The sequence below is a fragment of the Embiotoca jacksoni genome, unplaced genomic scaffold (assembly GCF_022577435.1).
Source record: "Embiotoca jacksoni isolate LCO1_2020_lvr unplaced genomic scaffold, fEmbJac1.0.p SCAF_3, whole genome shotgun sequence".
Taxonomy (NCBI): domain Eukaryota; kingdom Metazoa; phylum Chordata; class Actinopteri; family Embiotocidae; genus Embiotoca; species Embiotoca jacksoni.
This window is the reverse complement of record NW_027185381.1, coordinates 17,799,626-17,824,247: the sequence shown is the minus strand read 5'-3', so window position 1 is coordinate 17,824,247 and position 24,622 is coordinate 17,799,626. Positions and strand designations below refer to the sequence as shown.

The 24,622-nt window shown below is 40.2% G+C and overlaps 4 protein-coding genes across 5 annotated transcripts; 1 reads left to right on the top strand and 3 right to left on the bottom strand.

Annotated features, from left to right (window-relative positions):
- Positions 1-1,779: 1,779 nt before the first annotated feature.
- On the bottom strand, positions 1,780-6,491 carry armc10 (armadillo repeat containing 10). Its single transcript, XM_069163400.1, has 6 exons — positions 5,991-6,491; positions 5,560-5,705; positions 5,263-5,397; positions 4,171-4,347; positions 3,919-3,990; positions 1,780-3,706 (listed from the first exon to the last, which is right to left on the bottom strand). Exons 1-6 carry the CDS (start codon positions 6,247-6,249, stop codon positions 3,455-3,457), a joined length of 1,041 nt encoding a protein of 346 aa, XP_069019501.1. The 5' UTR covers positions 6,250-6,491; the 3' UTR covers positions 1,780-3,454.
- fbxl13 (F-box and leucine-rich repeat protein 13) lies at positions 6,407-19,118 on the top strand. Its single transcript, XM_069162370.1, is given in 21 exon segments — positions 6,407-6,940; positions 7,728-7,824; positions 7,951-8,018; positions 9,520-9,674; positions 10,077-10,186; positions 10,278-10,376; positions 11,244-11,339; positions 11,436-11,571; positions 15,188-15,240; positions 15,426-15,526; positions 16,152-16,281; positions 16,672-16,770; positions 16,968-17,088; positions 17,180-17,339; positions 17,421-17,540; positions 17,847-17,970; positions 18,063-18,143; positions 18,456-18,590; positions 18,695-18,755; positions 18,758-18,851; positions 18,935-19,118. Coding segments are annotated over 20 exon segments (2,187 nt in total). The 5' UTR covers positions 6,407-6,940; positions 7,728-7,764.
- On the bottom strand, positions 11,690-16,462 carry LOC138206585 (leucine-rich repeat-containing protein 17-like). Of its 2 annotated transcripts, XM_069163395.1 has the most exons (7): positions 16,222-16,271; positions 14,691-14,827; positions 14,121-14,585; positions 13,803-14,017; positions 12,889-13,044; positions 12,213-12,354; positions 11,690-12,107 (listed from the first exon to the last, which is right to left on the bottom strand). In XM_069163395.1, exons 2-7 carry the CDS (start codon positions 14,804-14,806, stop codon positions 11,828-11,830), a joined length of 1,374 nt encoding a protein of 457 aa, XP_069019496.1. In that variant the 5' UTR covers positions 14,807-14,827; positions 16,222-16,271; the 3' UTR covers positions 11,690-11,827. The 2 variants fall into 2 exon arrangements, with proteins under 2 accessions (XP_069019496.1, XP_069019495.1); XM_069163394.1 differs by having other exon boundaries at positions 14,691-16,462.
- fam185a (family with sequence similarity 185 member A) lies at positions 18,883-23,493 on the bottom strand. Its single transcript, XM_069163396.1, has 8 exons — positions 22,968-23,493; positions 22,708-22,817; positions 22,060-22,152; positions 21,736-21,874; positions 20,536-20,577; positions 20,351-20,446; positions 20,099-20,233; positions 18,883-19,972 (listed from the first exon to the last, which is right to left on the bottom strand). The coding sequence occupies exons 1-8, from the start codon at positions 23,401-23,403 to the stop codon at positions 19,860-19,862; spliced, it is 1,164 nt and encodes a 387-aa protein (XP_069019497.1). The 5' UTR covers positions 23,404-23,493; the 3' UTR covers positions 18,883-19,859.
- Between the last annotated feature and the right edge of the window lie 1,129 nt (positions 23,494-24,622).

The following is a 24,622-nucleotide window of genomic DNA, read 5'->3' as shown; positions in this document are numbered from 1 at the left end:
AAATAAATAAATCTGGATTTATAGTGATTTTACAATATCAGAAAAAAAAGAAGAAATGTAATCCCTTAAATCATTAAAAAAAAAAAATATTTTAAAGATTATATTTTGTCAAGTTTATTTGTAGAACATATTTGCAACATCATGGATTATGTTAACAACCTTTTTAATCTGATTTATTGATCCACAGTCCTGTCAGACCAACACACATCTAATTTAGAAGTGTTTTCATTTAAACTCAATTTAAACTGGAACCTATTCCACATCAAACTGTATAAAGGGGATATTGTTAAAATATATTTTCATAATCAATTCAATTATATTTTAACATCTATCAATTATTTAGTAGATTTTTTTTCTGGAATTTATCCATTACTTTTATTTATTTAGCCTCTTTCTAAATCTCTTGGTTGTTTGAACCATTTCTGAATCACATATATAAACATATCTTAACATCTATCAATTATGGATATGAAATGGCCTTATTATTTCTATTATTCAGCCACTACTTTGAGCTTCTACTCAATTTAAAGTCCATGTTTAGCTAACAATTTAAACAGGTTATTCTTACTATTAGACAACAATTTTAACTGGCAGCCAGTTTTAGCAAATACTTGCCAGCTGTTTATTCATAATTTTAGCTGACTATAAACTATGTTTATCTTATAATGATATCTGTTTATCCACACTGTTAAGAAATAGTTTCAACTGTTTATTTATACTATCATTGAACAATTTCACAGTTTGTCAACTTTTCAACCATTACTTACCTATTTCAGTCATTTATGCATGTCTTTAAGATGTCTATGTCTATTGCTTGTACAGTAATTTAAATTAGACTAAATGTTTTTATGCTACCGGTGACGGCCTTAGCTGGAGGCATTATGGTTTCAGATTGTCCATCCGCATCATTCTTAAAGATGCAATATCTCAAGAATAGGTAATTTCTTCAGACTTGGCAGAAACGTTCACTTCATTTCAAAGATGAACTGATATTGATGGTCAAAGGTCAGGTTAACTGTGATCTCTTATATCTCAGGGACACCTTGAGGGACCATTCTTAAACACAACAAAAATGTTTACTTCAACTCAAGGAAGGACTGAAATTAATTTGTTGGTTAAAGGTCAAGATGAATATGATCTCATGTAGTAGTCTCTGTTCACCAATCAGAGAATGGCTAAAGAATCATGAGGTTGTGTTGTTGGGAATGCAGTAGTAGGGGACTGACCCCTGCTGGGGATTAAAGTCATGATATATTTGCTTCTGCTGCTCCAATTTTGAATGTTGGTTTTTTTTGGACTGACTCTTGTGAGCTCCTCAGCTTTACATAAAATTGGGCTCCTTTTAAGTCAAAGTGGAGAACATAGGTCTTTAACCTCAGTCTTTGTTTAACCTCCGTGGTGTATATTTACCTCTCTCAGTATAGTGAACTATTATTTCTCCATGTTTAGTCTGGAGACCATAAAGAAAACATCAAATACGTGTATCAGTCTTTGACCACTGAATGATTTGTAGGCAAACAGTAATTTACTCTGGTCTAGACACACTGAATGTCAGAGCAGCGACTGGTTTATTCAGTTTTCTTATCTTTGTCAGGACTTGAGCAGTACCATGTGAAAGAAAATTTGTTTGAGACCATTAATGTAACTTGCTGTAAATTAAAGCATGGACAGACAAAGTAAAAATGTAGCTCCAAGTCACCAGGCAAATTTTAAAAGCAGATATATCCAAACACTCAAAAGGACATGCGGCGAAAATAATAAAAGATTTTGATATCAGTATTATGTTATATTGGCTATTTATTGAACAATTCAAACAAACAAACAAACAAACAAACATATTTTCCATTTTGTAGGCAAAATGCTCACTAACTTCAATAAATAAATGATAATTTAAATCACAAGTAAATCTGCCTCCTGTTGTGCATGTTCTGGTAAACCATAATCGCCTGAGATATTTTTAGATTTGGGTTCAACAAAGTCAGTGTCCAAACATAAAAATGTGCAGCATTTCTCTAGACCTGGCATGGCCATAAAAATCTTGCATCAAACATCTTATTCTGAGAGAATAGTAACATTTGTCATGCACCAGCACCCATGCTCCCTTCTGTAAAGATCATTAAACAGGTCAGCATGTGGGTCCACAGCTCCAGTCCTGCAGCTGGACCTGTTGCTTGCAGTCAGTCTTATTAGTGCATAGCTTAACATTGCATCAAGGCTCGTATTTAACATTCAATCACAGCTGCTGTTCAATAATGAATAAACATTTTCAGCGACAATAATCATAGCTATCATTATGCTGCTTTGAAAGTATCACATTTGTTTTCAAGCTTCATATCTGCCTGATATTTGTGGTAGTTGTGAAACAATCATCGCAGTCCAGACATCCTTTTCTCTTCTAACTTCCTCCAGCTCCTCCCTGGAGGATTTGCAGGCATTTGTCGGCCTGTTGAGACATTCAATGACATGAGCACATCCTTGATCACCCCTACCAGGCAGCTGTGGTTGGTGTACCTTTAAAGTCAAAGTTTATGCAGACTGCATCCTCATTAGGTTCCCCAAACACCTCAGCTACCTCGTCTTAATACTATCTAGGCAGCATCTCAATTTCAAAACCTTTCAGAAACACAAAACCACTCAACTGTCTTACAGAGTCACAGAATGTGACTCCATGTTTGACCTACATGGTTACGCTTCAAGTAAAGTAATGATGCATTGCTTCTAAAAACACTTAAAAAGATTTAGCTTCATTTTGGAAAAATACCGCATTTTTAAAATCCAACATGCGGATACATTTGCGAGGACTGGAGCTGTAGCACATTGATTCATTGGTGTCTCCAAGGCATGCTAAGGTGGGCAGCAAGTAGCCTCCCAAGTCTCCGGTTAAGTATCTCTCTGAACCACAGAGACGGTCGCACATGGGGGTCATGCTGTTCAGGTCATACTGAAGCATTCTTTAGAAAACTTCTGGCAGTGCGGTTGGGCTCATATTTCACCTGGAACACGTGTTCAGAGATGTTAGTTGAAGTTCTCTGAAAAAAGGGCACTGTGGATCTCTGAAGGAAAATAGTCTCTGGCGATGAAAACTTGCAGCAGGAAAAAGAGGAGGCCTGCTTTTATATTTGACTGAATGAATGCATTCTTCCTGCCCAACAATTAATTGCAGTGAAAGATGCTAGAAATCAGGGAGGACTGGTTGGTGAATTAGTTATACATGATAATAATAATAATAATATTGATCTCGTGAACAATGTAGGTAGAGAAGTTGTGGGAGTGAAAGCTGAGTATTCACAAGAGGCTACGCAGCCTGCCCTTCTATAAGGTTAATGTCAACAGATACAGAATTTATAACTGGTGGCGTGAGAGGTTGGTGACTTTGGCAAATTGTGTGGAAGCAACATGTGTGCATGGATCAGGAAGTGCAGAGAGGGAGGAGGTGTGTGGGGTAAGTGGGTGTCTACGTCAAGATACGAGCCACCTGGGCCTGAACCTCTGCATCAGGGTGCGAGAGCAGCTGGACCAGTCTGCTGTGGAGCTGCGAAGATTCGTCTAACAAGACCCGGAAGAGGCAGTCCTGCTTCCGCCTCAGTTCGTCAGCCACCTGGGCAGAGGGCCGCCAGGCCTTCAAGTTCCCTGCAAAGGTCAGCAGTCGCAGAAGCACGGTGCGGGTTGTTCGTTGGTCAAACAGCAGCACCACAGAGGCTGGTGCCTGGGGTAGAAAGCAGAAAAAAATGTAAATGTGAATTTCTGTTGAAAGGAAACACATTGAATTATGCAGCAATTCTATTTTGTTTTGATGACATTTAAGAACAGTCAAAAGAGCTTATGTGCTGCGTGTTATACAAAACAGGCAAACTACACCGGCTTATTTACATGAGGATGATCTGATAAAGACTGAATTTTCTTCCCTTTAAATCTTACCTGAGCTTGAACAATGTCATCCATCATATCTGGATTAGATGACAAATTCACAAGAACTTTCAATGTCTGGACCTGAAACAAAAATATGAGATTAGCTTCACATGTTTGACTCTGTCTTTCTGGCCATAACGGGTGTCCAACCACAATTTTTCAAATTCAATATTTTCCTGTTATAAATTAAGGTTTGATTTTTAGCAATCTGTTTTTGAATGTGAAAGATATAGATAAAGAAGAACCCAAAAAGATACAAACCTGTAATGCTTCGTTGCTTACAACCAGCAGAGACAGTAGAAGTGTAACGGATTCCTTTAACAAGTGTTGATGTTTGTCTGTGACTGAAAGGTTTGTCAGCAGCCTCATAGCACCAAGCTGGAGGTCCGAATTCACTGGTGACATCTCAATCAGTTCCAGCACTTGTGGCACATAAACCTACAAGACAAAAAAAACATTTTTTTTGGAATGCATAAGTAAACGGTAGAACAGCTAGAGACTACCTGCCAACTGCTGTGATAAATAATCTACAGTGCATCCGCAAAGTATTCACAGCGCTTCACTTTTTCTACATTTTGTTATGTTACAGCCTTATTCCAAAATGGATTAAATTAATTTTTTTCCTCAAAATTCTACACACAATATCCCATAATGACAAAGTGAAAAAAGTTTGTTAAAAATGTTTGCAAATCTATTAAAAATAAAGAACGAAAATATAACAAGTATTCACAGCCTTTGCTCAATACTTTGTTGAAGCACCTTTGGCTGCAATTACAGCCTCGAGTCTTTTTGAGTTTGATGCTATAAGCTTGGCACACCTATTTTTGGGCAGTTTCTCCCATTCTTCTTTGAAATCTTTCTGTACCCTTCCCCAGATCTGTGCCTCGATACAATCCTGTCTCGGAGGTCTACAGACAATTCTTTGGACTTCATGGCTTGGTTTGTGCTCTGACGTGCACTGTCAACTGTGGGACCTTATATAGACGGTGTGTGCCTTTCTAAATCATGTCCAATCAACTGAATTTACCACAGGTGGACTCCAATCAAGTTGTAGAAACATCTCAAGGATGATCAGTGAAAACAGGATGCACCTGAGCTCAATTTTGAGTGTCATGGCAAAGGCTGTGAATACTTGTATACATGTGATTTCTTATTTATTTTTAATAGATTTGCAAACATTGAAAAAAAAAAAACTTTTTTTTTTTTACATTGTCATTATGGGGTATTGTGTGAAGAATTTTGAGGGAAAAAAAATAATTTAATCCATTTTGGAATAAGGCTGTAACATAACAAAATGTGGAAAAAGTGAAGTGCTGTGAATACTTTCCGGATGCACTGTATATGGCAACATACCTTTATTTGTTCCTGGTTTTGGATGTTCATGCACAGATTATTTAAAGCATTTAGAGTCTGCACTCGGACCTCTGCGTCAGAATCAGGAAGGAAACCAGCTACGATATGAATCCCTTCAAACTCCCGTATTAGATTCTGAGGGATCAACAAAGCATTTAAAAATATATTAAAGCAAAGCAAAGAAACAAAGAACAAGTCATGTACAGAACTTTGGGACGACTCAAAACAAAAGCTACAAAACTTTCAGATTCATTTGGTAGTAAAGAAATCAGTACAGAAAAAAATATATTTTTTTACCTGATTCACAGTGAAAGCAGCAGCGTTTCCTAATGTAAGTAGGATCCGACATTTGTCAGATGGATTATTGCTGGTCTGCAGACATGACAGCAGCATTTTCAAGTGCTGTGGCTCCAGGTTGTTCGGGGACTGGTGGATGATGTCACCTGTGAAGCATTAAAAAAAAATACATATAACCCAGCTTGTAATGGAGCAGACAGACTACCACCTGGCTATAATTATTTTTTGTTATACAGTCAAAAGGTTTCCATATGAACGTCTATCAAAAGCTTGATATTAAATATTTGACCAAATAACTTCAGGGTGATTTTAGAAAGTGCTTACATAAATGTTTGAGGTGTTCACGACGATCAGAACAAATATTTAAAAAAAAAAAATTAAGCCATCTGCTCTGGATGCAATCCAGCCTAAAAGGGCTCGTCGGTTCCTACCTGATGCAACATCCACTGTCCGGGGACAGACCACATCCAGCCCGGACACTCTGGCCAGCAGGCTCCCCGGCCGGACCTTCACTTCGCTCTGCTGTTTGCTCTTCACACCGGGACTTTCGCCGGTGGGGCTTTTCCTGTTTACCCTCAAACCTCCCCCGCTGATGAATCTGTATATCCCGTAAGAAGCTCCAGCTCCGGCGACTATCCCGAGCAAAGCCTTCATGTTGCCAAGCCGAGGAGTGACACTGCTGTCGCCCATGCTGCCGCGGTGTCTTTAGCTAAAGCTTTGCTAGCGAGCTGAGGTTAAGCTACAAAAGCTATATGTCAAATTTTGTTTGACTTACTTAGCGGACTACCCCGGTTCATTAGATTGCGAGGATCGAGGACAACCCACCCGGACCACTACAAAGCTCCCCACAAATAAACTGTAACAGCTTCATTGTTGTAAGAACCGGAGAAGTTTGCTGACAAGCCACAGTTGTCAATAATGTGCTGCTCCGTTGTTCTGACCAGCTTAAAGTGGCCGACCAAATCTTTCACTGAGTGACTCGCACGGATTTTCCATTTACCACTACGCCAACTTTAAACGGTAGATTACAATTATAATGAATATAACGTTACGTTGAATATGTTTTAAAGCCTAATTTCCTCCAAAAAAAAGGTGGGTTTGCTCGAAGATTACGTGGTTGACTTTCTACGTTACCGCGCTTTAGTTGGCCAACATTTAAAGTTGAACTGGATCCGTTACCTGGCAACGATGCGTTTCTAAATGGAGGAGTATCAGGCAAAATCTGACAAACGCTCAACAGACGTCGCGAGATAACGATGTCATCTCCGTCTCTGACTATAACTATTTATAAATGTGTCCAAGACAAAATATGGCTGTTTCTCAAATAGAAAGTGTTCTGAAAGAATGCGAAACGAAACACTGCCTGTCGCAAATGTCCAAGGTAAGTTAACTTGTGTAGGGATGCTGGTAACGTCATGACGTCAGATAGCACGAGCTCAAGAGTAGTTAATAGAGACTAAATGTGACAGTTACCACTTTAATATTTTTTTTTTCCCTGAAAACAGAAAATCACATCGTAATTTTCCTTGACAACAGGCCTTATTGGCAGCTTCATGTCCGACTGATCCAATACAGTTTCTGAACAACACTAATGGCCTTCCGGGGACATTGTTATGCACCATGTGACTTTTCTTGAGATGAACACATGGTGGCTCACTTTCTCAAGTTTCCTTTTTACTCCTAAACCTTAAAGCCATGCTAGGGTGCCAAAATGTGAACCAGTGAAGATTAAGTCTCAATAAAAAAAAAATTTGCTTTAGCTACATTTAATCTCTGACCCTAGAGCAAATTTCACTATACTTCTGTCTTATTGTGTTCATAATTGCATTATCTTTCCCAGTTACATTTCCTAACATTGCTTATTATTACTCTGAGGATTTATATAGATCATCTTGACTTTTACCATTTTACTTTAACTAATTGTCAAAACCATCCCTCCAGCTCCTAATATCACCAATATCATTTTTAGAGTAATGGTGGTCATTACTGGTCAAACATTTAATTGAATCATGTGAAATACCCCTGAGCTATTCTACAGAACCACTTTAAACAGTTGCATATTATAATTCAATTAGATCTGTATAGTGTTTTGTATACTGACCAATTTATAAACCAAATCACAGAAACATTCAGCACTCTGTTTTTGATTTGAACTTTCTGTTTTTGAGGCACAAGTTTGTGGCTGATGCAGAACAGTACACTGGAATGGCTTTTCTGACACGGAGAACTCGGGACACAGAATATATGTGCCCGGAGGTCAACATGGTACGGTATGGTTTAATAGCATCATGCATGTCACTGAAAGTCAAGTTGAATCCCATATCTAAATGACAAACTACTTGAAATATTTAGTTCTTTTATAATAATTACTGTTGGTGTATTCCTTTCTAGGTGTACTTTGGTCCGTTTGAGAAGGCCTACTCCTGTTACAGGAAAAACTTAACCAGCGCTTGCTTCAGGTAGGCCTGCACTATTGCAGTCAAGATCAATACAAGAGGGCTGATCAAGGGATTTTCGGGAACATAAGTCAACAGCTCAAATTGCTGAGTTGACTGCATTTGATATTTGTGGCAGGAAATAATTGTCAACTGTAAAAACATGTCATGCCTTTACTAATTATTGCAGATGTGTGTAGAACACCAGAGACTGGATTTACAGTTGAAACGGGTCCTATTAAAAACAAGAGAGAAGAAATTCATATAACTTTAGATTTTAGGAGTTGGAGAGTGAACTTTCACAATATGAATACTTACTCATATTTGCCAGGACTTGCTGTCAGTAATGTGAACTACAATTGAAATAGAAAAAACATGTTAATAGGAGTACTGACAACTGATAAGTTTTCATAGATACATTGTCCAGTCTTTCACTTTGTGAAGTGTGTCTATTGCTCACAGTTGACTTTCTAAATGTTACTTTTTCTGTAGTAATCTGAAAGATAAAGTAACAATTACCAAGTTCTACATGTGGGAACCCTTTAGTTTAATATTTTTTCCAAGAGTATTTTGAATAAAAAAAAATTAAAAAAAATAGCAGTTATGTTTACAAGCCAAGTATTTGAAAACGTGTCCATACCTTTGAAATGCATCACATGAGGAGAGTCTGTTTCTCCTTACTGCTCCTCCAATACTTCCACATTGTAGGATGTAGGTCTCTTTTTCCACGATGTCTGAAGGCAAGTTTCCACTGGTCTTTTGCAGTCTTGACTTGACGCTGCTGATACGGTCTGTAACAGGTCTTTGAGTGAAACGCTGTGGCCCTTGCCAAGCGGTTTCTGGACCCAAGATATGCATTTGCAGAAACCTGCTGAGGAAGGATTTTTGAGTTGCTACCATTTTTCCGAACGACACAATCTGAATCAGAACCTCTGGGTGCCGACAGTGCTTCAGAAGGCCAGAAGGCCAAGTTTCTGGGCTCTTTACTCAAACTGGCTCGAAGCATCTGTACGTTGTTTGGTTGTATGAAGGTCTGCAGATGACCAGCCCTCATTGCACCCGCACTTCCACCATTTAAAGAAATGCTTGGTCTTTGTGGTATAGAAAATGAGCCCGGTAGATTTCTAGCTCCATGAGATGCAATCCCACTCCGAGATGAATCTGTGCCATTAGATGTGGAAATAGTTTCGTCATCTTTCGCCTCGGCAGTAAAGATGGAGGGAGTAGCACCGACTCTCTGGTATCCATGATAGCCGTTGTGTCTGCTTGAGCCATGAAGAGAGCTGGAAGGTTTCACAGCAAACATCACACGAGATCTGTCCGGCTGCTTTTGTAGATTACTTGTATGAAAACCAACATGGCCATTATTCCTCTGCGGGAAAAGGTTATGAGCGCTTGAAGAAACAAAACCACCTGATAGAGGCTGGTGTACAGTTGGAACATAGTTTATATCCTTTGATTCCATGCCACCTTGCATACCTGTTCACTAAATTAATGATGAGCTCTGTTTCCTGTTGAGTGACAGGAAATGGAAGAGGTTCAACTTGCAGAGCAGGAGAGATGCCACAGAGCTGACTCTAAAGATGAACGTGACAACGAAACACTTTGAGAGGAAATGCCAGCGGGTCGCACTCACCAAATGGTTGAACTGGGTAAAATTACACAAGAAGACGAGAGCTGGTAGGTGACTACTTCAGTATTTCTGAGTGAAGAAACTATAATGAGGACTGTTGGCTTAACTAATGATTCATGAACAGTTTCTTCAGGCTGTGACTCTTTCTTGTATACAGCCAGGGAAAACATTCACTGTGGTTAAGAAATGTGTCCAAACTTAAAGTCTTTCCCGACCATCACTTCTTCCCGCCTGTTTACGCCCACTCCTGTGACTCATTTTGTCCACATGTACCTTTAACTCAAAGACTGGACTTCATGAACTAAAATTTGGATTCAGCACAAACTAACTTCTTTTGTGATGTTGGTGTAACTTGGCCCAAGCTTTTTTCCTCCTTAAAAGAGATGCAGAAATTCAAACTTGTTTTGCTCAGAAATGATAATCAAGTTTTAAATTTCTTTTCAATTTAGCTGCCATCAAGAAACTTGAGACTCTTGTAAACAATGGCCGCCTGAAGAGCATCATTGCTGGATGGCATAATGTTACAAAGGACTCAAAGAGGACAAAAGAGGACTTTAAGGTATGAATTTATATTTTTCTATTTCATCGAAAACTATTGGAAATCTGATCAACTTTTTCTTCATTAGTTTGTGTGTTTGTGAATCTTGCAGAGGTTAGAAATGGGTTTTCTTGATATCGCCAAAAAGGATGACCAGTTTAGAGGAGGTTGTGATGGACTCTCGAGCCTCCCGAGCAGCCTCTCACTGAAGGTAGCTCCTCTTACAGCATGCAGCATTCATGTGTTTATTTTCTTTATAGTTAGTGGGCCTGATTAGCGCACTCACAGCGAGGTGATGGCCCTGGTTTTAAAGCTGCAGCAGCCCTGTTTCTGTCTCTCAGCAGTCAGTGATGAGATCATATATGTTACATTACACTTGAAGTGGACCCCAATGTAAACATATGTCCAGTCTCTTTGAAGGTAGCTGATTGAAGTCAGTTGCAGCTCATTAGTATAACTCCATATAGTGTATATCTGTATGTATATCTTATGTAACTTACAACATGCACAGTTATTGACTGCTTGTGCTCACTAGTGCTAGCCTCGGTTTGTTTTGGATTTACACATGCTGGCAAAGTAAAAGCAGCTTTGGCTTTGTTTGCTCTTGTGTCTCTATCCAACACCTCTCTCCATAAATAGAGCTTCAGAATGAGCATGTTTGGAGACAGACAGAGGCAGCTTGTTCACAATCATGCTGCCTTACAAAGTGGCAGACGTGCCAGCGAACCCTGTGTGGGTGCCCAACATGACATCCACCGAACATTTCTGACAGCTGGTTGTGTGAAATTAAAATGCAGATGACTAAATATCAATGAAACCATCAGAAGAAAAGATGCATCAAAGAGAATGTGCTTACATTTTTTTGATTAGTTTTTTCAGGCACTTCAATGTTTGGTTGAAAATGTACAAACCTCACCTGCTTTACAAACATTATGAAATAACTTATTTTTTTTTAATTGTGAATGAATACTCAGATGATAGTCAAATAAATAGAGAAGATTTCAATTTTCTGCTATCTTTTGCTTGACCTTCCTGATTTGTCAGATGTGTTTTTATGATTGATTTTTTTTTTTTTCAGATCTTTCAGTATTTAGAATTACGAGACCTGCTTAATTGTGCCAAGGTCTGTTGCGCATGGAAGTCTATCATCCAGTCAGGCACATTGTGGAGTCAGGTCTGTGCTGAGAAATTGCCTCTTGTATTTAATTCACCGCAGTGCTAAAAGTTGTGTAAAAGAGTGTAAATGTGCCTTCTTTTTTGTCCTCGTTAGATCGACTTCTCTGTGGGGAACGACTCGATAACAGACGGCACAATGAAGAAAATTCTGCAGAACTATCGGCCTTTTGTGATCCATCTCAACCTGCGTGGGTGCACGTCCCTAAAATGGTCCAGCCTGAAATGTATCAGTGTGTTTTGCTTATCCTACTGCCAGATATTATTATGTTTTGCTCAGTGCAGAGACCAATACAATTCAGACAAAACAGTCAAAATAATTATATTTCATATATTTTTATTAAAAAGACAACACTGACAAAACATAAAAGCAACAACAAAAAAACTAGTTTCTTCATCTGATGCAGACTGTTTTACAGTATTGAAAAGAAGTTAATGAAGAGGAAACAGCTTTTTAAAATTTAATTTTAGGTCACATTTTCTCTTGAGTCAGGACAGCCTGATAATCTGGTATTTCTGCGGCATTCTCAAGTGACTCGGCTCCAGCTCCTCCAGCTCTCCCTGTGCTTCCATTGCCGTGTTCCAAAGCTCAGGGTCCGTTTCGTCTTGGTCCCCTCTGCTTTGCTGCCTATCTTTTGGACATTCTCTGTTGTAGGAATGCACATACTCCTCCACAGTCTCCCCAGTGTGTTGAGGAGGAGAGTGACACTGCAGGCCCGAGTGCCTCACTCCTGAGTGCAGACGTAGCCAGTACACCATATAGTGGATGCTGAAACAAAAGACAGTCAGATTTTTTTTATTTTTTTATTTTTTTATCATTATTGCCGTCATCTTAAAAAAAAATGCTTGTGAACATTTGAGCAGAAGAACCCACCTGTAGTTACACACCCAGGGGTTTCCTCCCAGTTTTAGCTTCAACAGGAAGTAGAGATCTTCGAGAACCCCGTACTGAACAAAGTGTAGGCTGTTGTCTGACAAGTCCAGCTCACGAAGGTGCAAGAGACCAGACAAGGAACCTTGGAGAGAGAAAGTAAATATGCATGGACATAGCATCTATTTGTTTTGTCAAACTCTCAGTATGATTATATACAGACATGTAGTTGTGTATTATCAAACAAGAAAAGAAAAAAGCTAGCGTTGCACTGAGATGTTAATAGGAATGTGCAGGCTTGCTTGAGTTTGTGTATGAGCCAGTTCAGCACAGTGATCACATCATGTCTGTAACCCTCTCAGCTGTCCCCACCATAAATAAAACTAATGCTGTTTACAGAAAGATGGCTGAACGCCCGCTGTCTCTGGAAGGAAAAATGGGGAACAGAAGTGTGCAGCAGTTATATAACTGTTATTAACCTTTGACTTTCCGTATGTGGTGTATCACACAAAGAAAAATAAAACTTTATATTTCAAGGGTTTCATCTTGGATATTACCGAAACTGTTAAGTGCTGCAAACACTACAAAATTTCCCCTTGGGGATTAATAAAGTAACTACCTAACCTAACCTATTCACTGATTATGAGTAATAGTTGTGCAGATATAGTAATGTACCTACCTCTGTCAATGTGCTCCATGTAGTTCTTACTGAGGTTAAGTGTTCTGAGGCTCCTTGCTCCTTGGAAATCTCTGGTTTTGAGATTACGGATTGAATTATGGGACAGATCAACGTGAACAGCATCGTGAGGAATACCTGTGGGCACCTCAGTTAGACCTAAAGATACAGAGGAAGTGGTTACTAAAGGTGTTACCCAAATACATTGGATTATTTGTTCTCTTCATGCATATGCTTACTTTGTGTTTTTATCAATTAGAATGAAGGATTTTTCATGTATGCCATTCAATTTAGTCAAACCAAAGACTGCTGTAAGAAAATCAGTTTGAGTGCCACTGTTACTGCTTCAAGTTCAGTAGCTAAAAATTGGCCTGGAGACAAATTGAAGCTCTGCCTCTATCCATAACTTGAATGTGACACTAAAATCTGGCCCCCCGCCAGAAGGAGGCAGATAGTAATATATCATTTGATTCATTGTGTTCTTAGGCAAAACTGAAAAGCTTTCGTACATTTCTGTTTAATTCACTTATTCTGACATGTCAGCCAAATATTAGTTAACTTTTTCTAAATCTATAATGTGACAAATGACTATGAGATGGTATCAATCAGAGGTTAAGGAAGCAAGCAGCATCACACTGAATAAAAACATGTGCCAAACCAAATGTGCACGTTTGTTAGATCTAAGTCTCGCTCTGACAATTCATTGAGAAATGTAAGTTTAGTCATTCCAGTCATGCAATGGCAATATTTAATCATGAGCACAAGCGCTCTCTGACAGTCACAGGTATTTTTTTTCCCTAACCGCTCTGTTACATAAGACGTACGTGTGATGAATTTCTCAAAACATGGTGAGGCTCAGAGCAAGGTAAAATTAATCAATTTGATTTACGAAAATAAAAAGCTGATTGTGAGCTTGCCTCGGTTACTGCAGTCCATCCGTATCTGAGGGAAGAGGTAGGTATGGCACAGTGTGGTAGCATCGAGTTTGCTGCGAATTGGACTGGGTTCTGCAGGGTCTGTGGGATCTGTTCCGTCACCGTGTGGCTCGCCAGTTGAGTTAGATTCTTTACAGAGTAACTCCGGGTCAACCTGCTTCAACTTCCAGTTTTTTAGCTTGATGGGTTTTGCACACCTAGCAGAGGAGATGTTTGGAGGCAGATTGTTATTCTGCCACTCAGTATTGACTTGTCAAGCAAAGATCACAGCGTGTGAAGGCTTCTGGTGGAATCAGTTACCTGGCATGATTTCCAAGATTACGGTTGCTTGGGACCTGAAGAGTGCGAATGAGACTATCCATTGTGCAGAGACAGTTCCATGGATTGTCATATAAACGCAAGTAGCGAAGGTTTGGCATGGGGATAAGAGCCTCCTCACTAAGTGTCCCCAGGCGGTTGTGCTGCAGCAGCAGTGTTGTAAGCTGTGTCAGGCCATGGAAGGCCCCATCCTCCACTAGGGAGATCTGGTTCTGCTGCAGGTCCAGACTGGTTAAACTCTGATATCCAAAGAAGGCTCCATCATGAAGGACTTTGATCCGGTTGCGGGCTAGAAGGAGGTGCTTGGGCTCTTGGGGCCAGGTCTTTGAGTTGGGAATGGAGGTAAAACGTTGGCCGTGACAATCCACAAAGAACTCTCCAGATTCTGTCAACTCTGAACAGTTAGAGGTGGGCCCTGATCTGCCGTAACGCCCAACACCTCTTACCCTGACAGTTTTAAACACAAAAAATTAATTTCCAGCTTGTCATACATGGACATTAGAGTCTGTGAAAAATGGATTGTACAAAGCTGACCCAAGAGTAAATCCATACCTGTCCCGTGTAAGTTTCAGTCTTGCTCCTTTGAGGGCTTTGGCCTTTCCCGGTCTTTTCATCTCGGTGGCTGGCAGCAGGAGGAGGAGGAGCATGGAGGTGAACAGGAGACGCATCCTAAGCCCTGCAGGGTTTGTCTTTTCAGCGAGAAGAGCACGAGGCAAAGCAGGAGTTTTCAGGCTTGGAAACACAATCAGTAGATTAAACATCAACGTTCTTATTGTTGACAGAACACAGCTGCTGTTTAGCCTGCACAAGAAATAAGAAGCAGCACATTAAGTAGGAGATAAGAGCCCTCCAAGAATGTACACATGTATAAAGCTGTGGAAAGAAAGGAGAATACTCTGACTCTGCTTGTTCCTTACATAATGTATACTTAATGTATACTACTTTATTATATCACAACTAAAATATAATACTTAAATCAAAGTATTTCCAGAAATAGTCAACATAGTTTCACATCCTTTACTAATTTTCTGTGCCTTCTGTTGTCTCAGGTGAATGCAGAAACCTGCAGGAGCTCAATGTGTCAGAGTGCTTTAATATTACAGTAAGTAAACGTTGTTGAGAGTGTTGAAAATGTATCCTAAACCTAGAGGCAAATGCCTCATCTTCACATCATATGGTCACACTTTACTTTTCTTATTTTCTAAAGTTTTATGACAACTGGACTGTTAATAATGACATTAAAGCCTGAGAGAACTTGGGGTAACATTTGAGTCTGCTCTCTAACAGGGTATGATGGTTCAGAGAATTGTTGAGGGCTGTCCCTGCCTGCTCTACTTGAACCTTTCTTGCACACTCGTGACAAACAAAACTCTAAGAGAACTATCCAGGTCGGTAAAACTCCAGTTATGGTGAAACATAACAAGCTTTTTCACTAGATTGGATTTGTGCTCTAAACTTTGGTCAAACTCACTGGTGTATCAGTGATAAAATGTGTTTTGTAGACAGTGTTCCTTTTCATTGGCTTCCTGCCCCTTAGTTTCTAAAATTATCCACATTTCTGTTTGTCCAGTGGCAACCCACTTCTGGCTTGCATCGCATGTCTGAAATTAGTGCCAACTAAATGATTTACAGGAACGCATGCGACTCTCAAAATTGCTGCACCGTATGATTGCATTGTTGATAGATTTGCGGGTTCAGAATTCTTCAGTCATTAGGTCCCTCTCGAATGGCTGGTAGTATTACACAAAATGTGTTGGAAATGCTTCTCATTTTACCACATACGAACTGCAAGAAAACTACTTTTAATTCAAAATGTGATGCTTTTTTTTTTTGCAATGCTTTTTTTTTTTTTCAGAGTATGTACTACTACTAATTTCCTTTCCTTTTTTTTATTTTATTTATTTTTTTTTTTTTAAGAAACAACAAAACAACCAGCTATAATTGTCACAAAGCTACATACACAAATCATTTTTCTTCATTAATTTCATATACATAACTACTATTTTTGAACAGGAACTGCCTCAGCCTTCAATACCTGAGTCTGGCCTACTGCTACAGAGTCACAGATAAAGGCTTTCTGTACCTGACCACAGGGAAGAGCTGCCGCAATCTCATCCACCTCAACCTGTCCGGCTGCATTCAGGTCAGTCGATGTACTCCACTCAACTTCAACTGTAGACGTTTCCTCCTGAGTGTATCCTGAATAAATCCAGTCACTGTTCTCTGCTTGCACGTGTCCACTCTTGTTTCTGGCTTTACACTGTTGTGCGAGAGCTGCTGTGGCCAAGCGGAGGGTTGGGTTTACACAATAAGCTCTGACCCACCCACTCACCGTGTGTACACGCTGTAACATAGCACACACACACTGGAACATAAAAAAACATTTTCCTCTGGGAATGTGCATTAGTTTGGTTCCAGATGTATGGTTTGACTTTATGGGGCCCTGAAAAATTGGAGGAGCGAGGAAAACTGCATCCAGGAGAATGATTTAGATTCCAACTCAAGACATATTTTCCCCTCTCTCTCTTCCCAGATGACAGTAAAAGGGTTCAAATACATTTCTGCTGGATGTCCTTCACTCAAAGAGATTGTGATCAACGACATGCCTACATTGTCAGATAGCTGTGTCGTGGTAAGTGTGTTCATTTCTAAAAACATTTCAGGTATCATACAGGGTCAACATCACTGCTGTGGAATGTTAAACTAAGATAGAAATAATGAACACATTAGAAAAGAATTTGCCTTGTCGCCTCGTGCATAATGTTTTGTCCCCACACCCTTAACCCCTTGCAGCACACAGAGGTTTTGCATCTTACTCTTCTCTAACAGGCTGTACTTGCCAGATGTCGCTGCCTGTCTGCAATTTCTCTGTTGGATGCTTCTCATCTTTCCGACATCGCTTTCAAAGCCATTGCTGAAGTGGCCAAACTAAAGTCTTTCAGTACAGAGGGTGAGATTATTTTGCATCATACAACCTTCATTTTATAAATATTTAACAGTGGTCCATTTACTCTGTCTGCTCCACTCCTCATGTGTTTTAGGAAACAACCAGTTGACAGACATGAGCTGGAAGGCCCTGTGTAGCAGCTCAAAAGGCCTCCGCAGACTCCACGCTGCAGATTGCCCCAGAATGACTGACACCAGCCTCAAATCTGTGGCCACCCTCAAAAACCTGCAATACCTGGACATCTCACTCAACAGGTGTGTGTGCTTTCGACAGCTTGAGTCTCAGGTTTAATGCTTCTTCATTACCTTGCTTGAGATAATGTGTTTGTATTGCAGGTTGAGTGATGTTGGGATACAGTACTTGACCAAAGGCTCCTCAGCCACTAAATTGTAAGAGCTGAACATCAGTCGCTGCAGTTACATCACTGACATCTCAGTCAAGAAGATTGCACAAATGTATAATCTGTAGTGTGATTCACAGACAGTCGGGTTTATATCACTTTAGAGCACATCACATTTGCTTATATTCATCTCCTGGATGCTCACCCTCACCATAACCACTATCTAATCCTAACCTTATTTGAACCTTAAACCAAGTCTTCACCTAGAAATCTCTCACAATGTGACTGTACAGATTTATGTCCCCAAAACACAAGTAATACAAGTACACACAAATGCAAACTCATCTCATTGTGGTCTTTTAAATAATGTCATGCAGCAGTATTTTTATGTCGTGTGTTTGTGTGTGCACAAATTTATCAGGTTGCGTAAACTGTACCACCTTAATTTGAGTCACTGCAAGAGGCTGACTGACTTGGCTGTGGGGTGGCTGAGTGGCAGCTGCATCTGCTCTCTTGACATCACCGGTTGCAACATCCAGGATCAGGTACTGTTTTTACATTTTTCTTCCACATTCCTGGAAAAATAATTACTGACGGTTGTGGAAAACAGTCCTGAACTTTGTTTTTGTATTTTCAGGGACTGGCGACTCTCGAGGGAATTCACTTGAAGAAGTTAGTTCTGGCCGAGTGCGTCTTCGTCACAGACATTGGCTTAGAGGTACACATCTAAATAGATTTTCACCGCACAGCCAACTGTTTGGGAGTTTTGAGTAAGTTCAAGTTGTGTTTGTTAATATTAGTAGCAGATGGGAAATACAATTGTACTGTTTCCTAGAAAAACAAGGAGTCTCAATTTTCTGTTGTTGTTTCAGTTATTCTCTTCCTATAAGTGGATGTGAACAGAAGAAAACAGCTGTATTCTTAAAATATGGTTTCCCATTTCCTCCATGTTCTCTTGTCATTTATTTTCTCATCAGTGCCTTTTTTTACATATCTTTCTCTGATTTCCTTTGTTCCTCACGTTGGACAGAAGCTTTGCAAGAATGTGAGAGACCTGCAACACGTAGATGTTTCGCACTGTGTCGCTCTGTCTGATGCATCCGTCAGTGCTATTTCCATTTACTGCAGAGGTCTACTCACGCTGCGGATGTCAGGTTGTTTCAAGGTATAAATACAAACACAGACACATACCAAAGCCTTTAAATGTTATTTTGCTAAAGGCAAATGTCTTTCGAGCCACGTTTTCTATTTTCTTCTACCCGGCCTTAGATGACGGATATGGCAGTGCAGTATTTGACGAGTGGATCTCAGTACCTGCAAGAGCTCGATGTGATTTTCTCCTAACAGATTGCACACTTCAATACTTAGAGAGGATTTGTCCTCCACTCTGCTCCCTCACGATGGCCTGCTGCAGTGGCATCTCCAGGTAAGGCACAAACTTAGAGGAGAACTGTGAAGACGGAGTAATACATGACACTTTTATTGAACAGTGAGTGTGTGTTCCCTCAGGGCAGCTGCCTTAAAGCTGCAACCACGTATGGCATACTGGGAGCACAGCAAAGACGACCCTCCGTACTTGTTTGGATACAATGTGGGACAAATAATGTATCCAGTTTTAAGACCCATCAAGACTGATGAGACTTGGAAAGTGGCGGAGCATCACTCAGTGACAAGAACCGCAGCAATTACATAGAGAATATAAACAGAGCTCTTAATAATCGGTACAATCACACAGTCACAGCAGTACTTCTTTTTGTGACATATATACGTTTGATACAATCCACAGAAGCACATAGCTAAAGTCACTAATGATACGTTTGGTACGTTTTACCTGTCTGGGTTTTCTGCTCCTTACCCGTTAGGATGGACGACCACACACAGGAGTATTTTAGCCCGCCTCACTGACACTTCATATTTCACCAGGTCCTGAAAGTGGAATGTCCTCTCCTGCTCTGTTTTGCTTTTAATACTGCAGATCACTGAACACAGGCTGCTTTACACTCAATTTCATTTCTAATGTAAACTCCATTTTGTCCAGAGGTTCAAGAATCTAAACTGTTAGAACACCAAGGAAGTCCATTAAAGACAGATTGAAAAAAACGAACGACTCATTCATTAGAGCGAATTTAAATCTGGTTAATGTTGCAGTGCATGAGTCACAGGTAAAGTGTCCATGCTGTTGTCACAGTTTGCGAATCACACATAGTAAAGATACAAAACAAATATGAAAATATGAGCCAGCAACTTTATACTTAACATCCAAAACAATGTGACAAGTAATTTTCTTATTTAAATACTGTATATCCTGAGCTCAGAGTTATATCAGTACGGGTAAAGTAACATTCAGTCTTGAGGAGCTGCAGTAAAATATGTCTCTTTCTTTGAAAACCCCAGTGCAGTGATGCAGCATCATGAGCCTACATTTTTCCGTCACTCATGTTCCTAGCCTCAGGGACTCGAACCAGCTTTGGGTCCTCAGTCTGACCGAGCCTTGGTTTGCCTGAGCTTTAACCCGCTGGTCGACTGGAGAATCTGCGTTCATGTAGCCTGAGGGAAACACAGGGGAGGAGATAAGTAAAGGAAGAAACCGTTTTCTGTGTTTATTCACTTGTTGGAGGGTTTAGTTAATTAACTATGTCACGATGAAGGGAGTAATGAAAAATAACACCTCACCAGTAACTGTGGTATGGCCTTCAGTGATGTTGTTTTCTACACCATGCAGAACAACCTCTGGGCTGATATCCACTGAGGTGCCACAGAGCTCCACCCCAGCTCTTAATGAGGACGGGATACGCACATTTACAGCTCCTACGTAAGACACAAAGGGATAAACAAAGAAAAATAACAACTCAAAAGAAGGAGAAGTAAACGGGGAGGAAAGTTGTGGCTCATAAGGTGAATATTCTTCTTATACTGCGTGTTTACCTTCCTGACTGTGGAGCTCAGCACTGCCACCATCCCCCACATAGACATCAATGCCTCCGCTGTGAGAGGAAACCTTCAGAAAACTATTTGAACCATCTGCAAAAAGCAAAGCAAGCCTCAGTTGTTTTACCAGCCGCTGATGGATTCCATACGTGGGTCATTGGTCAGCCAGTCAGCCTGCTTACCTATGACTGTATCTCCAGACACGTTCCTCACTGTAGTGTTACCTTTCAATCAATGAAAGCACAAGGTCAGGATGAACTAATGTGATAACGACCTATCAGTTTACTTAGCAACTGGTGTGTAGATTATAATATTTATCATTCATAATCAGACGGTGAAAACATTTTGACAAGGAGAGCCTCTGTCACTGACTGTATAAACCTGCATCACTGAAATCAACAAGATAATTGTTTCCAGGTATTCTTGTTTAGAGGTTCATCTGCATCAGGAAGAAATTAAAATTCTGTATGGATGACACGTTTTCTTTGCTTCATGTCACGGGGCGGTTCGTCCTTGTGATCTAATCTCTACCTCAGAATTTTTATGACTAACTTTTTTAACAGCTATTCCGAAAACACCAGACATGTTGGGAAATGTGTAATAAATTGCAGCCATTTCGCAGTTAAATCAACTCTGTTTGGATCAGAGCCTGGGATTCCTGACATACCAGGGTCCTGCTTTACCAAGCACCATAACATAAAGCAGCTGTGTACCCGAATGTACTGAGATCTTTAAGCAGAACGGTCCCTTTCAGTGTAAGGTTAAAATGATTAGCACCTGTAACCTGTAAGCCAAATTTAAATGTTGTAGTTGATCATAATAAAGACTACTTAATGCCCTGGTGATGGATCATTACTAATAAATGATTGAGTCTAAAAAAAAGTATTTTTCCTTTTTGCAACCCAAAATACAGAGGAAATCTGCCTATTAGTAGACATTTGGATTATTTCTACTTGAATTTGACAGAAATAGAACAGTTTACGCTTTTATTGGCTGAAATTACCTGACCACACAAGTGGATTTTGTTCACTTTTTAGAGAATATAAGACTTAGAATAAGCTAAATGTACTTGGAGAGATGTAGATGTTTGCTGATCATTATAAAATATCTTTATCTATATCGTAACTAATAACTGTAGCTGTCAAATAAAACAATATTTAATGTAGAAATGCAGCAAAGTACAAAAAAATGTAAATTAGCAGAAGTTTTTCAAACTTAGTAGTGCACCTGCATGTATACAGGATGTACTTTGTTACATTCGACTTTTGTTTATTCCTTCTCTTAGCACTAGAGTTAGGGCAAAGCACTAACCACACAAATGGTGAGTAGGTGAAGAGACAGGCTTTGGAGGATATGAGCGGTGGAAGCTGCTGTTTGCTCACCATGTACAGTCCCCAGTTCTACTCTCCCAGAGCAGGAGGAGAGGCAGCTGGACTCGGCATAGATGGCTTTGACCTTCAGAGGGCCACGTTCTGTTGAAACATTCATCCTGGTGCCCTGGAGCTTCTTGACATCCACTGCCTGCAAACATACCACTGATCACTGCACGGGGATGTAGACAGGTGTTGTATGATTCAAACTTTTTTTCATTTTCAAATAAAGACGGGCAACTTAAAACCCACGACACCTAAAACACAGGCTGCTGCTGCCCCCTAATGACTGCTGAGTATAAGACCAACAAGTTGTAATAACAATATCCTCCTTACACTGTCTTCTCTTGTGCTGATGACCACGTTGCCATGGATTGTGCCCACACCGATAACTTGTCCTCCGTGGGACTGCACCTCAACCTGATGAGCCTGAGATACAGCAAGCAACAGTGAGAGAACCAGGAGTGGAGACTGTCGGTCTGAAACAACTTCCAATTCGTTATGAATCCTTTTGAATTAGCAGCAAAACATCCTCAGCTCTACAACAACAGTCTAGTGCCGTGGCTCAACATCATGTTTGGTTTTTACGCCCTTAAAATTAAGCAGCGTCTACCCGTGACCAGTATATTAAGAGTCCTGAGTAGTTCAACAGAAAAGTGATTTTAAACATCCCAAACTTACGAGAAAAGTTTGAAAAGCATTAAAGGTTACAACAACTATGTGTAACTTTAATATATTTAACTCACTATGTTAACCTTTCAGATTTTTTGTGAACTGGATTTTGAAATGACACTCACACTCACACACATCAGCCAGCACTGACTAAATGACATTTGATTTTATGTGTAGACACAGTTTGAATGAAGCTAACATGATAATATCACCCAGTGATATACAGATAATATGTCATACTCGTGCATCTCTAGCTTTGGGTTATATATGCCTGTTCTTCAATAAACATTATTCTACGTTGCCTCCACCCACCTTAATAGAGTGCAGTAAACAGTTGCCCTCCTCTGTTTGCACCTTGCAGATATCACACTCCATGTTCCTGACTTGCACACTGCCTTTTCCTTTGGTAGTAATGAAGAGGTCTGACAAAAGCACACATAACTTAAGTTATTCAATGACACCAAAGTACACAACACTTGGATATGATCGATGGCAGCTCTGTTGTATACATCCATTATGGTGCAGTGAACTTTTTTTTAACATTATATTATCGTCCATAAAGAGACACTCACTACTTTTGATAGGCGCAGCCATCTCAATGGACACTTTACTGTTCACCTTCTCAGTGGAGATGAACAGTTCTTTTTTCTGTTCATCATAGTGAACCTGTAAGTGGTCCAGGCCGACTTCCTGCTCGGTGTCCGCTCCGTGGACGGAGATGAAGGCTCGGTCAGCCTCGGGGTAGGTGTGCAGGTCCAGCGGGCGGATGGAGATGCTGCAGCTTAACTGTGCCCGCACCGTGCTGAAGGGACTCACGGCCAGAGCCCACTCCCTCAGAGGTGGCTTCACCTCGTCATGTGCTGGAGACTTTGCGGGGACCGAGCTGGAGAAGGAGCGTGAAGTATGCAGAGGGCACCGGGGGGTTGGGAGAGCCCCGGAGCTGACTGTCAGGGACCAGCAGCGGAGAAGTCCGGCAGATCCTCGCTGACCTGCTGATATCCAAAACATCTCGATCACCTTCCAGTAAACCAACTCATCCACACTTCTCACTGCTGCTGTTACCACACAAACCACTTCGTTAAACACGCTGTCATTCAGTCAATATGAACTGTCACAGCGCAACAATAGTCAAGAAAAAAAAACCGAGTACTTCCGGTAGGAAGTTTCAGACTAAAAGCGTTGTAAACAAATTTGCAAACTGAAGTTTTGAGTGCGCCACAAATAAGTAACACTAGAAGATACAATATAGTATATTATAGCCCATGTTATTGTAAACATACAATAAATCATGTACGACAATAATTTCTTTTTTTTACCCAAACCTTCATTGGCTTGGTTTATTTTCTGTAATAATAACAATTTCATAGTAATTTTATAGCATCTGGATCCCCATTAATCTCATATCCTCATCTTTGTGCATTGTGTACAGTTTAATGCTTTATGGTTTTCTTCTGTGGTCAGGGAACAAAACGCATCTCCAACATACAAACTCCTAAACGTCATGTGCACATAGCCTGGCTGTCAGCCTGGTTTGGAGCAGGCTAGCTGCACAGAATAAATGTCCATGTTAACATATGTGCCTTTTTCATGAAGCTGAACTAAGGCTTCAGTCAGGATACTTGGAAAATCCCATCTTAATTCCTTATTTAGTTTTTTATGAACCAGCCCTCAGACCCCAGGTTTTCTGTTAAAACATTGATTTAGGTGTGTGTAACATGTAAACACAGAGCTGATACAACTGATTTCTTCGGGGACCTTCTTTGAGGCCAGGCATCGAGATGAGAAAGTAAAACAGGTCCCGCTGCGAGCTTCTTTCACATCAGCTGATATAATTTAATAGTGGATTTAATTTAAATGAAATCAGCATTTTTGGTGCACATCAAGTCTGGACCTTTTTTCTTTAACCGCACATTTCAAAGTACCTACCTATCCCTTTACATACAATTTGTTTTACAATATTGTATTCTTTGTGGTTATTTATGATTTTATACTGAAAGTGAAATTACTCACTTCCGTTCTGATTCCGTGTCACGCTAACACACTTGACAGACCGGATGTGCAATCTTGCGTAAACCTAGAGCCGCCCCTCTTTTGGTTTTGTCCAATCAGTAGGCATGTCAGGAAGACGCATCATTACGTCACGTAAGCCTCACCGCAAAGGCTATAGGGAGTTTGAGTCTGGAGCCTTTCCTCATGTCCAAAGCTGCACTGCGGTAAACTCAGTAAA

Coding starts and splice junctions, on each gene's coding strand:
- armc10 (XM_069163400.1), bottom strand. CDS start 6,249: ATGGGCGACAGCAGTGTCACTCCTCGGCTTGGCAACATGAAGGCTTTG. Junction 3,991..4,170: donor TAAGCAACGAAGCATTACAG/GTTTGTATCTTT, acceptor TTTTTGTTTCAG/GTCCAGACATTGAAAGTTCT. Junction 3,707..3,918: donor ATGACATTGTTCAAGCTCAG/GTAAGATTTAAA, acceptor TTTCTACCCCAG/GCACCAGCCTCTGTGGTGCT.
- LOC138206585 (XM_069163394.1), bottom strand. CDS start 14,899: ATGTTTAATCTACTGATTGTGTTTCCAAGCCTGAAAACTCCTGCTTTG. Junction 14,586..14,690: donor CTGAAACTTACACGGGACAG/GTATGGATTTAC, acceptor TAAAACTGTCAG/GGTAAGAGGTGTTGGGCGTT. Junction 13,045..13,802: donor GATGGACTGCAGTAACCGAG/GCAAGCTCACAA, acceptor CTGTATCTTTAG/GTCTAACTGAGGTGCCCACA.
- fam185a (XM_069163396.1), bottom strand. CDS start 23,403: ATGTTTTGGATATCAGCAGGTCAGCGAGGATCTGCCGGACTTCTCCGC. Junction 20,447..20,535: donor GTCTGGAGATACAGTCATAG/GTAAGCAGGCTG, acceptor TGCTTTTTGCAG/ATGGTTCAAATAGTTTTCTG. Junction 20,234..20,350: donor TGAGCTCCACAGTCAGGAAG/GTAAACACGCAG, acceptor TGTCTTACGTAG/GAGCTGTAAATGTGCGTATC.